Source organism: Volvox carteri (genome assembly GCF_000143455.1).
Source record: "Volvox carteri f. nagariensis unplaced genomic scaffold VOLCAscaffold_46, whole genome shotgun sequence".
In the NCBI taxonomy this organism is placed as follows: domain Eukaryota; kingdom Viridiplantae; phylum Chlorophyta; class Chlorophyceae; order Chlamydomonadales; family Volvocaceae; genus Volvox; species Volvox carteri.
Window position 1 is genome coordinate 788,832 of NW_003307589.1, and position 16,325 is coordinate 805,156.

General features: G+C 55.7%; 2 protein-coding genes across 2 annotated transcripts; both read right to left on the minus strand.

Annotated features, from left to right (window-relative positions):
* Positions 1-1,937: 1,937 nt before the first annotated feature.
* VOLCADRAFT_95747 (uncharacterized protein) lies at positions 1,938-11,116 on the minus strand (the record flags this gene model as incomplete). The annotated part of the gene is made up of 14 exons (XM_002954860.1): positions 1,938-1,985; positions 3,420-3,500; positions 4,015-4,194; positions 4,913-5,023; positions 5,445-5,615; positions 5,858-6,179; positions 6,558-6,774; positions 7,144-7,413; positions 7,754-7,827; positions 8,097-8,165; positions 8,817-9,036; positions 9,504-9,705; positions 10,318-10,437; positions 10,745-11,116. The coding sequence occupies 14 exons, from the start codon at positions 11,114-11,116 to the stop codon at positions 1,938-1,940; spliced, it is 2,457 nt and encodes an 818-aa protein (XP_002954906.1).
* An 858-nt stretch (positions 11,117-11,974) lies between these two features.
* VOLCADRAFT_95748 (uncharacterized protein) lies at positions 11,975-16,024 on the minus strand (the record flags this gene model as incomplete). The annotated part of the gene is made up of 7 exons (XM_002954861.1): positions 11,975-12,754; positions 13,004-13,111; positions 13,330-13,423; positions 13,584-13,756; positions 14,099-14,144; positions 14,301-14,504; positions 15,885-16,024. The coding sequence occupies 7 exons, from the start codon at positions 16,022-16,024 to the stop codon at positions 11,975-11,977; spliced, it is 1,545 nt and encodes a 514-aa protein (XP_002954907.1).
* Between the last annotated feature and the right edge of the window lie 301 nt (positions 16,025-16,325).

Consider the following 16,325-nt stretch of genomic DNA (forward strand, 5'->3'; position numbering starts at 1 on the left):
TGCATATTCTGCGGGTAAGAAAGGTGTCGTGGCGGAGGTCTGTCTGTCTGTCTATCTGTCTGTCTGTCTGTGTATGTGTGCCTGTGCGTATGCCATACCAGCACCTGCATGCGATTAGCGCGTGCACATCACCATTTATGGCGCATCTTCCGAGTTCACCTGCCTGAAACGCGAGGAGGACGGGAGGGTTGAAAAGAAAGTCAAGGATCTGTACGTTCACGGGGCTCTTGCGTGGCGACGACGGGGCAGAATCCAACACGTCCAAGAACTGGTGTGCGAATCCTCCTTTCTGTTTGGACTTTTGTTTTGCTGCGGCCTGTGATTCTAATTTACGCAACTCAATGCTGGAACGGCTTGAGACGCGTCGCTGGCACAATGCTGACCCTTTGACAAACAGCGTGGCATTTTTCCCCCGTGTGTACAGTTCATTAATCCAACTTGTTCGTACGATTTGAAATTATACTTGACTGACAGCCCTGACTAACAGCGTGCACATAAATGTACATAAGAGCTGAAAATCGGACCTTGATACTTGTATCAATCGTACAGTGGTCACGATGTGGTGACAACGTAGAAAAAAATGGTAGAATTTTTTATTTTGATCGCTCACGATTTGGCTGTTCGTTCCGCTTTGGCCAGCGTACAGGAGCACGAATCTTCGCACCTTACGGTGCTGAGAGCCAATGCAATAAGCCAAAAGAATGCAATCATATAGCAGGTTGCATGTTTGCGCGCGTTTTGGCGCGTGCTGGGCACCGGGCGGTTGAATATAGCCGTCTCGGTTTTGAAAGTTCTCCTGCTGTTGGCCCTTCTTTTACCTTATTATCATCCGTGCGGGCGCGAATGGCTTTCTCATTTTCAAACTTTCTATTCGTCGCACTGGTGCAGAACAAACGGCAAATTGCTCGATTCATAGGCTGAGCTCCGCTGCGGCCGCATTAAGAATGTATTTTTGGTGCTCTTGGTGGAGGGTGCAGGAACGGGGAAATACCCGAAAGTTCTTTTTCAACGCGAGACGGGCACCCGGACGAACGACGAGGCCCAACGCCGGGCACGACAGGGCCCAGGCAGTGCAATGCATGCTAACACAGTGTTGTGCGGTGTTGTCTTCTACATATTGGATAAGATTAATTCCCATACTCCTGTCTTACAAGTGGCCGCATCTGTAATACCTTATAAATAGACGAGAGCGCGAAGCACACCACTGTTTTGAACATCCTTCTCGGGCCATATCGACACCATGTAGGGTGCTGGCGTGCAAGTCGTTAACGGTTGGGAGTTGGATCTATGATACGGGGTGGTTGGTAGAGCTGTGGGCCGCGCCCCTTGCACCCGCTCCCCCATACGCATGGAAAGCCCGCCATGCTCCCAAATATACGCTGCTGAGAATTCGAAATTGACTTGAGCCCTCTTCACATCCCGGCGCCTTCTTCCTGCATATCCTAACGCCCCAACAGTTTATCGACTCATCCGCATACCTCCTCCACAACTACCCATCCATCCATGAACCGCGTCTGTGGGGAGTTGGGGATGCAACCCATGGCGCCCCCTTATAAAACTGATAGGCCGAAGTTGCCTCATAGTACCTGATTGTGCGTGTCGTATTGCCGTACGCTTCCTTTTATTGTAAGAAGGACATGTTCATAATCCCAAAGTAATGGAACATAAGCCTTAGAGCATTCCTCACTTTGGTTGTCGTTCGGTGCGGGTACTGAGGGTACCCACACATGTGTGCAGCTGGATTCGGTCGGCATCTGCTCGCTTCGGTGCCTGGCCGTTAGATAGGGTAACCGACATAACGAGCTAACGACCCAGTAACTGGGGGGGCACCGACAGTAAGGTTACCGGTCGGTAAGTAATAACCGACCAGGAAGGCTACCGGGTCGTTAGCTTGAAATGTCGGTTAGCCAACCGAAGCGACTGGTTGTGACAGTTAGCTACTTTGGAGGCGGCAACAGACCGCCTGCAAGCTGCAGCACTACATCCTGAGGGGGGTTGGGGGGACACAGGGCGCGTCAAAGCGGGCAGGGGACTCCAGGTGAGGTGGTGGTCGTGGTGGACGGGGGAGGGGACGCTGGTGATGAAGTACCTAAAGGAGGGGTTACCTAGAACCCTCAACACGACCAGACCCGAATGTGGAGATGGAGGCGGAGGTGAACACAGAAATGTACAGCAGACGGTTTTTTGTAAGCCTTACAGGGAGTCTCCACGTGGACGTTTGTTAGCGACCCTTTTAAAAATTCTCACCCTGGACGTCAGGTTTGCACGTTCTGTTTCGCAATATGACATATTCTATATAAATAAATTATAGAAATGCAAAAGGTTTGACGGAAGGCGGAGGGATGGCGAAGAACGGGGGGCCCACGTTGAGACAAGGCCCTTGTTAAACGTCCAATAAGTCCGCAAAATTTATAGGCTGCCCCGGACCAGCTTTAAGGATTGTTAAATTTGTTAACTTTGAGCGCGGAAAATCTCGTGACTTCTTTTTAAATTATAATATCACCCGGTCTTTCCTTTGCTTTCCGTCTACTACCTTGACTGCTTGCCGACTTTCGCCGTTGCCGTTGACCAAGAATGTCACAGAACCAGTCGCTCTCGCCGGTTCCGTCTCAGAACTATCCTACTTCATTACACAATGCCTTAATGGCAACCACTCAACAGCCAACGCAGAGTCCGCTGCCCCGACTGTTCAGCGTTGCCGATGTCCATGCTGCTACCCAGGCCGCTCAGAATGGGCAACAACCCAGCGGCAATTTGCAGGACAACTGCCCTCCTCATTTCTCTTTAATGTTCAAAAATATTATGCTAGAGCAGGAGCGAAATGGCGCTAAAAGACGGTAAAAATATGGTTTCGGGGCTGCTAGTGGAGACAGTACTTTGTTAGGCATTGTTAGCGCGCCAATAACTTTAGTGGAGATAGTTAACAAACGTCCACGTGGAGACTCCCGGTTAGAACTATACTTAAACCCATTACATCTCCCACAACAGGCCATTTCCGCCGATTCACATCTGCCTCCATTCCTTTCACCTTGATACGTTTCTACATCCCCAGGCAGTTCCCTCTCCCCCCACCGTTTGAATACACATAGATAGATAGATAGATAGATAGATAGATAGATAGATAGATAGATAGATAGATAGATAGATAGATAAATAGGCCCCAATAGATAAATAGATAGATAGATAGATAGATAGATAGATAGATAGATAAATAAATAGATACATAGATAAATAGATAGATAGATAGATAGATAAATAGATAGATAGATAAATAGATAGATAGACATATACTCAGTGACCCCATACACTCTGAACCCATCATGCCTTTCCTCCGTAAAACTACACATATGTACACACATACAACCCAACCCCAGGATGTGCATTCCGCCCACCCATCCGCCCACCCACACATGCCCCACCTGCGGCAGCAGCAATGAAGTGCCCCCCAGCAGCACGCGCGGCTTGCCAGGGCCTACATGCTCGTCCAACTCCGCGCGAACCTGTACGACGACCACACCGGGCAACGTGTGGAGAAAGGTGTCGGATAGATGCTCCAATGACAGGTGAACAGAGGCGTGCGTGGATGGACCATCTTGACGTCTCCTTAAGCCTTGGACGAGTTACAATATACTACTTAATAGCATATTTTAAGGTAACGGTCATTATGACTCCAAATTCGGCTCTTCAGGATCAATTAAAGTACGGCACGGTGGTCTTTTTAGACGTGGCAAGGAAGGAAGGCAAGGAAGGGGAGGCAGTGTCGCATTAGAAAACTAAAAATCTCGTAGTACTAGCTACGAGGTTATGGTCAAAACCTCGGACCTAGTAGTAAAGAGATGAGGCAAAATGAGGGGCAACTTCCCCCTATCCACACACACCCAACCCCTCGAGCCTGAAGGGTCGGTTTAGGGCTCTCTTCCTCCACGAGCCGCCTCTTTCGTAGGCCTTATGAAACCGACAAACACCTCCATTCTCACACTGGGCCCACTGGACCCCGGCTCGCGGCCCCCTTACCTCCCGAACCTCCGCCGCACTGATGCCGCCCACGACAAACACAAGTACGGTGCCGTAGTCTGCCGGCAGCTGCCCGCCACCCGCCTGCCCGCCCGCTCGCCCCACCAGCGCGCGGGAAGCGCCCATAAGGCCCCCCAGCAGCCCGCGCACCAGGCCGCCGCCACCACCGCTGCTCAATGACTGTCGTACGTAAGCCGTGAAGAACAATGGAGCAGGCAACGGGAGAGGGAATATTGTCGGGGGATTGGGGATTGGAGGTTGCGGATGGGGAGGTGGGGAAGGTGGGGAAGGTGGGGAGGTGGGGAAGGTGGGGAGGTGGGGAAGGTGGGGAGGTGGGGAAGGTGGGGAGGTGGAGAAGTGTCAAAACAAGGCAAGAACGGGCAGGCGCCGGGCGGTGGGTAGGCAACAGTGCGGCAGCTGATCGAAGTCTGAAGCAGGTGAGCTGGGGGTGGCGCGTCAGCGGCATCGGTGAGAGGCGGTTACCGCGGAGACCTGAGCAAGAGGGGGTGAGATGCAATCCATCGGTGCAGCAGTCTATAGAATAGACCTGTAAGAGGGATCAGCTCCCCTGGCATCTCCCTGAGTACTCTTTGCCTGGTTTTACAATACCTAGCTGAAGTCCAAGGCACCAGATGTCTGAGTCCAAACCAATCTGACGCAGCTGCTGTGGTGGCGGGGGGGAAGGGGGCCGGGGAGTTGGAGGTAGAGAGGGCCTTGCAAGCGCCCGTAGGTGGACTCAGCCCCACAGATCCCACCTCCACACCATTCGGCCCCCACAGGCTGTTACCCTCGCCCTAATCCCACGCCCTTGTTCAAACACATACACACACACACACACACACACACACACACACACACACACACAACCACAACCCCCCCCACACACACACCACCACACCTGCTGCTGCCAGTCGCTGACCTCCGCCCGCTGCAGCACCTTGCGAACCACCTGGCGCAAAAGCGGATTGAGCGACCCATGGTTCTCTGCGAACACGTCCACATGGGTGACCTGTACGGCACAGTACAGCACGACGCAAGAACGTGCATCTCCTGATTCTGCACAAGAGGACACTTGTGCACACACGTCAGAGAGTGAGGTGTCAGGAAGCCGTATCACGCAGCAAGCAAGGCCATGCACACGGCAACGTTTGTAGCCATCAGGCCTCTTCCCATCACAGTACAAACAAAAAAGGACGATAGCCGCGTAGTACATCTGTACATCTGTACATCTGCATGTCATGTGTGTGTGTGTTATACATGGTTGGGGGTGCGTGACCCCATACCTGTAAGACTACCCATACGAGCCGAAGGCCCAAAGGCATGTCATGCAACGGTGTGCTATATATGCCTTGTCTGCTTTTGCTAGGGGCAAGTGCGAAGATGACGAAAGGGAGTCACCTCCATAATCCATAACCGGCCGAAGCGCGCACCTTTCTGAAGGTCTTGAGCCGCTCCCTGGCCCCAGATGCATAGCGCAGCCCCACGAACAGCGAATCCAGAGCTGCGGAGAGACGCCGCCGCAATACCGCCACCTCCTCCTCCTTTTCCTCCTGCACCTCCCCCTCGGCACCGCCCTCCATGCCGCTGCTGCCATCGCCGACCTGCCGGGGTCGGCAAGGTGTGGAGGTAGGGTTAGGGAGGTAGGTGGGTAAGGTACGCCGAATAGGTTGTTGGTTCCCATTCTAAGTAACAACGTCTTCCCGTAAGAGACATGGTAAGAATTATAAAAGTACCACGTCAACATCATTAACACCATCATAACCCTTTTCCCAAGGGATGATAAGGTTTCATGAATACCATGATTACACGAAGTAAACAGTATTTTCAAGTACCCGTAAACGACCTGCCGCGCCGCCACCCTTGCCGCCAGCGCCGCCACAACATCCGGTGGCAGCCTCCCGCTTAGGACATCCTGCACCCTGGTTGCCGTACACGTGTCGGAGGAAGACAACAAATGCAGTACAGCCTCCTCCAGAGCGCGGCGAAGCGCCGCCTGCTGCTGGAGACTAAACGGACAGATGCCGCTGCCGCTGCTGCCGGTATAGGTGTAAGCGGACGCCGCCGCCGTTGCCGGCCCGGCGGCGGTGGCTGATTCCGAGTCTGCTGCGGCTGCGAAGACAGCGGGCAGGATCTCCAAGACGTGACCGACATGGAGTGGACCCCGCCTGGGCATATGAGGGTATGAGGGTGGAGTTCCGGGAGGAGGTGGGATGGAGTGGTGGCAGGGGTGAGACATGGAAGGCGGCAGAGGAAATGTGCATGCACTCAGGTGCTGTGGAGTGGGCTTGAGTTGAGTGGGGTACATGCGGCGGGGAAAGGTGTGAGGTAAGGCTTCAGCACACAAACACATACACACACGCATGATGCATGGGCCCCCCAGGCATGCCGAATTCGGACGTGTGCGGATGTGTCGTATTCCTTAATCTCCCTCCACCATGCCCTTCCCCAATCTACTGTTTCTGGCTGCTTCTGACGAAAGGGGGGGAGCTGGGCCCCTGGCTCCCACCTTCCAGCCAAACCCCCCACCACCCCGCCACACCCACCCGCTCCTGGCGGCGCCCACCGCATCCAGCAGCACCTGCATCGCCGCATCACACCCGCCGCCGCCACCACCACCGCCGCTGCCGTCGCCCGCCAGCGCCGCCAGCACGCCGCGCTCCAGGCCCGCCGCCGCCTCCCATTCCGCCGCCGCCGGCGCCGTCATGACATCAGCCAACGCCAGTCCCAGCGCCGCCACGCCGCGCTGACGGCTGCAGGCGCCTTGTGCACGTGGAGCACACGCAGGACGGCAATAATACGTAACAGATTATCAACGCAACGCCACGACGGCAGCAGTGTGTAGCCAGCGTCTCAAAGGAAAGTAGCCGGTATGGACAGGGAGCCAGCGGGCGCCGGGTGGAGACAAGACAGTGCCGGACAACCGCACACAAGCGCGCGGGGACAAGCCGAGCAACATGAGCTTCGGGTAACCACAAGTGAAGTCGGGCAAGTGAAGTCCTAAAACACACGGCACACATCCCGTTTTGTCACCTCTTCCACCACCACGTCGTGCCCCGAAGTGATGTGGAGAAGAGGAAATACAAAGGCGGCCAAGGCGGCCAGGATGATGGCAGTGGCGGTTATTCTCACCGGATGACGTCACCAGGGGCTCAGCTAGACCCCGTAGCTCCGGTGCCTGTACGGCACCCGCCTTGCTCCGTACAGCTGGCGTCAGCTTCTCAGCGCGCAGCGCCTCCTTGAGCCCGCGCCGCAGCGCCGCCAGGGCATCGCGACGCGGCCGCCCTGCAATCGCTTCAATCCGCGAAATCGCCGTACGGTCCGTCGGATCCAACAGCTCAACCCCATACGACTCGTACGACAGCTGGCCATACGGCAGGAACGCAGCCGTTGACGACGGCGCTGCGGCGTCGGCGGGCACCCAGGGTACGGCATCCAGCGGCACGGCATCTACAGGCGCTTGCAGCGCCACCCGTAAATCCACTGGTCTGCGTGGTATGTATCCGAATAGACAAACAAACAAACCAACAGACGAACAGACGAATGAGCGAAAGGGGGAGGGGAGACGCGTCACCCCTGAGGCTTATGGTTGAGTTCAGACCGGATAATCGTGTGTGCGGGCGGGCGGGCTGCCTGATAGGGCGTCAAAAAACAACATCGTCCAACAATGCAAAGATCCAACAGGCGGTGTGCACCCGGCAAGACACGGCAAGACACGTGCACATCAACACAGCCCCCTCACGCCCCTTGGCAACAACAACGCCATTAGCGATATCGCTATCGCTCATCCAGGTCACGTCCTCACCGCCAAACTGCCTGCATGCCAGGAGAAGCAGAAGTAGCCGCCGCCGCAGGGGCCGCTGCCGCCGCCGGCGCCACTGCCTTCCCAGCTGCTGCTGCTGCCGCCGCCTGGCGCGTCGCCGCCGCCGCCAGCAGCAGGTCCCATGGATGGTCCGTGTGGGCGCAGGGGCTGGCCAGGTCCAGGGCACGATCCACCAATATCAGCGCCAGGGAGGAGGACGAAGAGGAGGAGGAGGATGCAGAGGGGGTGGAGGCTGCGGCGGAGCTGCCGGAGCTGGTCCCACCACCTGCCAGGCTGCCGGGGTTGGTAGACACGGACAAGGAGACGCTGGGGAGGGACGCCAGCTCCGCCGCTGCGAAGCGAAGTGAGGTAAGGTGGGAGGGTCATGAAGGATGTGATGGCGAAGCGAAGTGAGGTGAGGTGAGGGGTGTTGAAGGAGGGTCTGGGGTTCGCGGAAAACGTAACGCACCCTGGGACAGTGGGGGATGGGGGATTGTTGTACGATGCCATGCCATGCCATGCCATGCCATGCAAGTCAAGAAGGGAAAACAACAATTGCCGGAAGGCGTCCAAAGTTGCCGCAAATTGCAGGAGTAGTAGTCCGAATGGCGATGACGCGAGACTCAACTACCGACATTTTTTGGAACGTCCCGGGGGGGGGGGAGCGAGAGGGGACACGAGGGTGATGAATTATATTATGTGTTTATAATGTGCTCACAGCACCCCCCCCCACCGTCGTTGTCCTGATCGGGGAGCAGTGAAAACACATTTGAACAACAGCAACATCAAGAGCCCACGGCATCACCTACCACCTACCTAACGCCGCACTGACGGGCCCTATGGCGTACGGCTCAGGTCGCGGAGCGCCCATCGCCGCCGCCAGCGCCAACAGGCCGTGTGCCATCAGCGACAGGGCCCCCGAGGCGCCTTCCCCTGCAGCGGCAGATTCCGTCAAACCAGATTCCAGCGGCCCGAAGCCTGCCGCGACGCCGCCGGCGCTGACCACATCCGTGTGAAGGACGCGAAGGGGCGGGAGAGGGAGCGTAACGCCAGCAATAGCATCAGTGCGGCCGTCAGCAACACAGCGGTGTAGCAGTACCAACGGGCGGTAGCAACGATATCAGTGAACCGTACCGCTATGGTACCAGCGACGTCGCTAGGCAGAAGCAGCGCCAAATGGGATGTCCCCATGATGCAGTAATGCAGGACTGGGAGAAGTGGAGCTTGGGGGAAACGGCAGCAGCAGCAGCAGCAGCAAAGATGGGTCATCCGCAAAAGAGAAAGGCGACCTGATGCAAAGACGAGGGTGTCGTTCATCCTGACGTAAGGCGCGACGCAGTTGGGTCAGACGGAAGGAGCCGGAGGAAACTCAAGTGTCCCGCGGGCTCGGGAGAGACGTATGTGGGTTGCTATGTGGGATGGGGAGTATATGCAGGGGATCAGAAAGCAGCCGCCGACGCCCAAAACAATACTGTCTATTTGTGGGGTGGGGCGGAAAGGGGGGGTTGTGTATCCCGCCCCATTCCCGCCCCACGGGGGGACGCCGGCCGGGATCGTGTTCGGGGTTCAAACGGGACGGGAGAATGCGCACATGCATGCGTGTTTTCCGTCCCCATCTGTGATTCCCCCAAATTGAAAGGCAGATAACCGCCAACCAACAACTAAACTAGGCCAACGACCAACGACTCACAAGGCCCGCCTTGCGGCTGAGCTGGCTGCAGGCAGTACGAACAATCCTTGATCCAGGCAGGATGCCAGGAGTGGCAGGAAGGCCACACGGATCGACACAGGCGGAGACGGGGGCGACGGAGCTCCGAAACCGCCTTCGCCACCGTTTCCGCTTCCGTTAGAAGCGCCTCCGCCGCCTCCGCCAGCACGCGCCCTTCGGACCTCTGCCTGCGCAACAACGCGGTTGGCAGTTTCAGTTTTGCTGCGCGCGGGTTGGTAAGCTTTTCGCCAAGGCAGGATGAATCCTTACTGAGCATTGACTTCGTTGAGGTTCATCACGTTGGATAGATGGCCGCTAGCGGCCCGCCATCCAAACCAGTAACGAAGCCTGACGGCATTCAGGACGTACTACCAAACGCCTTGACACCTTGACAACATGTCATCGCCACCCACTTCTCGGAGATCACACTATCCCGCAAGCATTCAAGTACACACGCCGGCTGATCCACAATCATGAATACAACATCAAAATTACATCTGTATCGACAAATGAATGGATGCTGTTTCCGATGTGGGTGATTTTGAGTCGCCTTGTAACACCTGCCGTCAACTTAGGGCACAGCTGGTGTGCTTTACTTTGCTTGTCTGTGTGCACCACGTCCCGACCATATTCCCGATCTTTCCTTGAGTGCCAGCTCTCACACGGCTTCGCTGATCAGTGCCGAGCCCACAAACACAACCCACATTCCTACCTCTACTTTCCGTACGACCATTCCGTCCCAACATTCCTACCCCTACTTTCCGTCCGACCTAATCATCATCATCAACCCACGCACCTGCAATAGCTCAGCATATTCACGGTACGCCTCCACCCCCAGCTCGGTCGCCGCCTGACAGGCGTGTGCGTGCTCACTAACGGATGAAAACACCGAGACACTGCCAATCGTCGGGTGCGCCTGTGGCGGGGAACGAGGGGGCCAAGGAGGTATGCTACGTTATGCACGCGCCGGGGGCAGTTCAGGAAGGGGGGTGAGGGGAGATAAGTGAAGGGGATGTACAGGGCAACGAGAGAAAAGGGAAGGGACCGTTGTAATTTATGAGAGCGCAAAAACACTTTAGCGGGACCCAAGCCCAGGCCCAACTCCAACGACAGGTAACCATGCATAACCTGTAGTGAGGAGTTTCTCCCGTGCAAGGGAAAACACTCATCCAAACAGGGCGTGTGCGATTTCTTTCCCGGAATGATGAACAGGATCGACGCACCAGGACGGCACGAAGGATGGATTGGTGGGCATCCGTGAGCAGCTGCGTCGTGAAAATGGCTAGTCGAGTTGGAGCCGAGCCAGTAGCCAACAGCGGATATGCTGAGTCCTCTGACGTTGCCGTCTCCAGCGAGCAGACATGACTCACGCCGAGTCCTGCGTTCCCGTTTACGACGCCGTTCGAAATAACGCCCATGTAACATAAGCTCAATCTGCGCCATGCTTCTGTAATCAAGCCTCCTAGCTCACCAAACAAGAAGGGAAGCCCGAGCGTCGTCTGAGCGATCTCCCCAGCACCCGCGTCCAAGTACAACAAGGATCCTTGAAGACTTTCTGCTAGATCTAGAACTGCCCCCTGAATAACTTCAAACATGGTTTGCTACTGCCGTTCCAAAGCCAATCCACAAGATGCTACCAGGTGGAACGAAGAAACATGCTTCTATGCAATTAGGTGATCATGGTTGCAATTCAATTTATATGCGCCTTCGCATTGAAAACCTCTATGTCGCGGTAACAAGACCGCAGCAGCACGTACGGGAGGACCACCTGACGCCCACGGCGCAGTGGAAACCGCACCTACCACTCCTGACAGCTTGTGCAAGACTTCAGCCCAGCCACCATTGCGATAAGACATTCATCCTTTTCCACGCTTCCTGCTGACAAACCCTTGCGGCATGTCGTGGTGAAATCGCTTTGCTGCAGCCAACGAACACACACGCGCCCTGACAACGGCCGAGGAACACGGACAGCACATGCGAGGACTAGGGCCTCGCATCGTGTCCTTTTTCAGCTTTTCCGACTATTCTAAATCCTCTGCCATCTCAACATTCTTTCCCTAGTTCTCCTCCCCAGCTGCTGTTGCTTTCCCTGCTGGTTCTGCTATGTCCTGCAGGCACGTACGACTTACAGTTCTACGTTCAGGGCGGAAGGGGCGGGCAGGGCGAGAGCTGTGCATTTTCTGCTAGATCTGATTTTCACGGAACCTGGGGACCTCCCAGTGCCGCATTGCACGTAGGGTGTGGCTATGGTTTGTTGCTGGACGGCAGGGTGCGGTTGTTTGGTAGCTTGGGAAGTGGCGGTGGTGGTATACAATAGAGCCGTACTGTACAGTACAGTACAGTACATACAGCCCATAGAGGGCTGGGCGGGTAGCAGTTCACCGCGAACCCCTTCCTGGTCACGGTCCGGAAGCCAAGCGCCATGTCGCGCCCAGAGGACTCCACCGCGGAGGTCACGGATGGTCCTTGCGCACATCCCCCGCCGCCGCCACCGTCCCCCTGGCCACCGCCCATTCCATCGGCGACAACCCCCGCCTGAAGAGCCTAAAGCCGTACCTCGCCAGTACGGCCTCGCCGTCATCATCACCAGCCACGGCCGTGCCGTACGCAACATGCCCGCCAACCATACCACAAGATGTCATCTCTGTTTCGCCACACATGAGTCCCGAAGCAGTCGTTTTTCTTCGCGGCCCCACACGTCGTCGCCCAGACATTTCCTCCGCCGCAACCCCTATCGCATCTGCATGGTTACCGCTGTTGTACATATCTCTGCTGCAGCTTGCGATGGCCGCATTTCCCTTCCCTAGTAATCGGCCCTGCTTCTGCTCCTCGCCGCCGTCATCTTTCTCCTCCTCCTGCTGCCGCTTCTCCTCTTTCCCCTCCCCCTCCTCCTCCTCCTCCTCTTCCTCCTGCAACTTAGGATCCAGCCCAGGAAGTTCGAGACGCCGCTCTTCGTCGTGGGAGCGTAGGGGTTGCAGCAGCTGGTAATTGTACAACAATCGTACATAGTACGATACGTCGTCGTCGTGGTCGGTGGGACGATAAACGCCGTACAGACGCAGGCGCTGCAGCCCGCATCCTCCTCCCGCGCCCCTTCCTTCGTCGCCGCCCACGCCAACGTCACTAACACCAGTAGCAGTAGCAGTAGCAGCGCCACCGACACCAGGCAGATTTCCTTCTGTAACCTCCCCCAGAGGATAAGGCCCTTCTCGAGGCAGGTACTTCGCATAATACTGCAGGCGAAGTTGTGAGGGGCCGCCATGGTGGTGGTGGTGGTGGTGATGGTGGTGATGGTGGCGATGGTGGCGATGGTGGCGATGCGGTTTACCACCGTCCCCCTTCCCTGGCCACCTGAGCAGAGCCCCACCAGCCGTACCGCCGGCCTCTCCCCCGTAACCTTGTCCCCCTCCCCCCCCCTCCCCGCCTCCAAAACTCCTTCTCCCTCCCCCCCGGGATCTCATCCACACAGGTTTGCGACTCACTTTGATTCGGCGGGTGGTGCTCTGTCGGAAGGCCCGGATGTGTTGGTCGAACTGGGCCGCCACGTTCTTGCCGCGGAGTAGTGCGGGACAGGGACGTCGGAGCCACAGCTGCGGGGGTGGAACGAGGGGGGAAAACTTGGAACGGAGGCAGGCAGACAGACAGACAGACACACAGACAAGCACACGGACAAAAAGACACACGGACAAACAGGTCAAGGGAGGTCCTGGAGGGGGTTGAAGGGAAATAAGGCCATCAGACCGAACGAAGCCAGCCGTAACCGCCACGCTTGGAGCTGCAGCCAAGCAAACCACCTGCTCACACGTACCTTTGACAAAGTGTACCGCACAAACTCCAGTCCGTACCACAAGGCGCGCGGGGTGCCGTTCCGGCCGCGACTGCCGCAGTCGTACACCAGGCAGCTGCACCACGCCAGACGCCGGGGGGGAAGAGAGGGGGGTGAACCGGAGTAGGAGGTGGGGGCCCAAAGAAATGAAGATGATGGCACGTACAGGCGTCTTTGAGGCAAATCAAGGAGGGGAAAGCCTTGCTACGGGCTATCCAAGCCACGCCCGTACGCACATATATTTGTCTATATACTTGTCTATGTCCAACACATTCATGCCCGTCGCCCATCCCACCCCCAAGCCCCCACAAGCGTGCTGCCAGTCCTCCCCCCCCCCGATGTATTCCTCGTACCAATGACCCAGTGCCAAATTGATGAGGAGGTTGGGGTCCAGCTCCGATATCAGCGCCTAAGATGTGGAGGGCGGGAGATGAGGTGACTGGACGAGGGTGGGGGTTTTAGGGGGTTACGAGTTCCCCCCATAGAAGCGAGTGGAGGACGGGGTAGGAGTTAATAAGGGTTAATAGGAAGGAACGACATGCATACATGCACACAGGGTGAACTCCCATAGGGCAGAATAAGGTCATCCTTTCCCCCTCCCGCGAGCAGGAAGACGTGCCCGGGGTGTTACATGTCAAACAGTCAGCACACGTGCACACGAGACCACCATGGCAGGTAGCACATCAACTGCTGGAGATCCAATCCCTCCTCCCGAGTCGAATGTCCCGTGCAGCCGCGGTCGTAAACGCACCTCGAGGTTTTGCTGCTCGCAGGCGGTGCTCTGGATTCGTACGAAGCTGTGACCGAGAAAAAAATATATTGTGTTACGGCGATTCATTCATTTACAGTTCTCGTTCTTCAGTGACTGGGAGATGGTTTTAAGCACCATAGGGGCTTCGGCGAGTGGATTGAAGCGTGTGTGTGTCTCTTGTGCATGTGCAAGTTTGAGGTACCTGTACGGCAGTTGAAGCTCGTGTAGCATAGGCAGCGCCTCGATACCGTTTGTTAGGTTAACGAAGTGGCGACAATGCCGCAGATGGAGTCGCTCCTCATTTGCAAAGTCGTAGCTGCTAATGCTGACACCGCTACTGCTAGTGCTCCTAGGTTCCCGGTTTGCGGCAAACAAATCTTTTCGTCCTTTCCCTGTGTTGTCATTTCTGGTATAGGGCCGTGCGTGAGCAGCAGTAGCAGAGCGGGTTGGGAAGGCTGGCCCTCTTGGCCATCGGGACAACACACTGTTTGCGGCCCCTGTATGATGCCCGCCTTTCCTTGCGTAAACCTTTCCAGAACATGGAATTCGTAAACTTGCTTTGTGGTAATTGGCCCTTAACCTGGCAAGCATGTTGCGGTCGCAAGATATTGACGGCTGCTGGCCTGCCCCACGACTGCGCAACTAAATCCGACCGCCAGTTCTCCCAATGCGACTGCTAGCAGTTGGCTCATTTAACGGGACGTGGTCGGAACTGTAGTATACATGCAAACAGGCGGTTGAATTAGCTGCGTGATTCCGTTTGAAGTACGAGTTAAAAATTGAAATGCCCGATTTCGTGCCCTATGCCAGGCTAACGAGGCGAGGCTAACGGAATGTTAACGAAATAAATTAGGTTAGGTCAGTTTCAGAAAGCACTGTGGGTTCTGTAAATGTTGTACGAAACGGCTCCGAAATGATTCTGGTTAAACGTTTGCAACATGGAGTGATAAGTGCATACGGCAACCTGACAGTAAAATGCTTATTTTCTGTCTCACCATTTTAGCATAACATACTGCGAACAGGCCGCTAACGCCCAATTCCGATGCTTAAGGGAGGATGCGATTGTTACAGTGGACCCCGAACGGGTCGAGTGCAGCGCCCATAGGAACGCCTCCCGCACAACACTGTGGGCCTTATTCAAAAAGAACTCGGCCAGGCCGTACTAACTTCACTGGACACACGGCCTCAGTTAGTACGCTTAAACAAAAAATTGAGGCTCCGACGTGCGCCCTCAAACTTCGTCATTGTATATCGGTAAACGGCAAGCAACCATGTCTGCGTCATTGACATATAAGAAAGGGTGATTGTGAGGTACATGATCCCAATGTTTTGGCAAGTAATCCCGTGCCGCAAAAGCAGTTAAACGGGCCCAAAAGTCAGAGATAACCTCGTATGTAATGCGGTTAAGCGATGGCGTTGATATAGGCATGTTGGTCTGGAGACCTTCCTTAAACAACAAACGGCGACCGAGATTGAGTGAGCTGATGGCCGCGAGGCATACAACCTCCCATACACACGAACAATGGAATGGAATGGAATGCCCAACCACAGGTTAGCCCGGTTGAAAAGGTCAGGGAATTCAAGTTCGTTTTGCAGAGCTTCACGAAGAGCCAACGCGACAGTACAATCCCAGAAATGATGCCGACGATCCCCACAAAGCATGCGTACACCACAGGGGCACATAGCAGCCGGGATACCTCTTTGACGTTGCGCCCTATGCATAGGAAAGGCAGGGAAACCATCAAGAGCCAGCCTCCAAAAGGCTTCTTTATGCTCGTTATCCCACCGAAGTCTCCACATGCGCGACAAAGTACGACGGAATTCCAACAAAGTATTGGCCAAGTTCTCCGGCGATAAGACGATATCAACAGCATCCAAAATAAAATCTTCATGTTTGATATCAAGCGTTCGTAAAGAAGGTGCCATTAGTAAAGTCGTCGCAAATTTAACCGTTACTTGAGAGAAATGCAGTAACACTTGAAGGAGGGTAGGATTCGGGCTGGAATTAGGGAAGAGCTCTGTCGCAGAATTAGCCTGGATTTTATTCCTGACGAAAGAATTGGTCTGCCGAGGTCTGGAATTGTTCTGGCGGACCCGCCGGAGGTATTCGAATTGCGCTGTGGAGCCTCGGAATTGGGCTGTGCTGCGCCTGAATTGGCCTGTCCGGGTGTCGAATTGGCCTGTCCGGGTGCCGAATTGGCCTAACAGGGTATTGAATTAGCCTGAC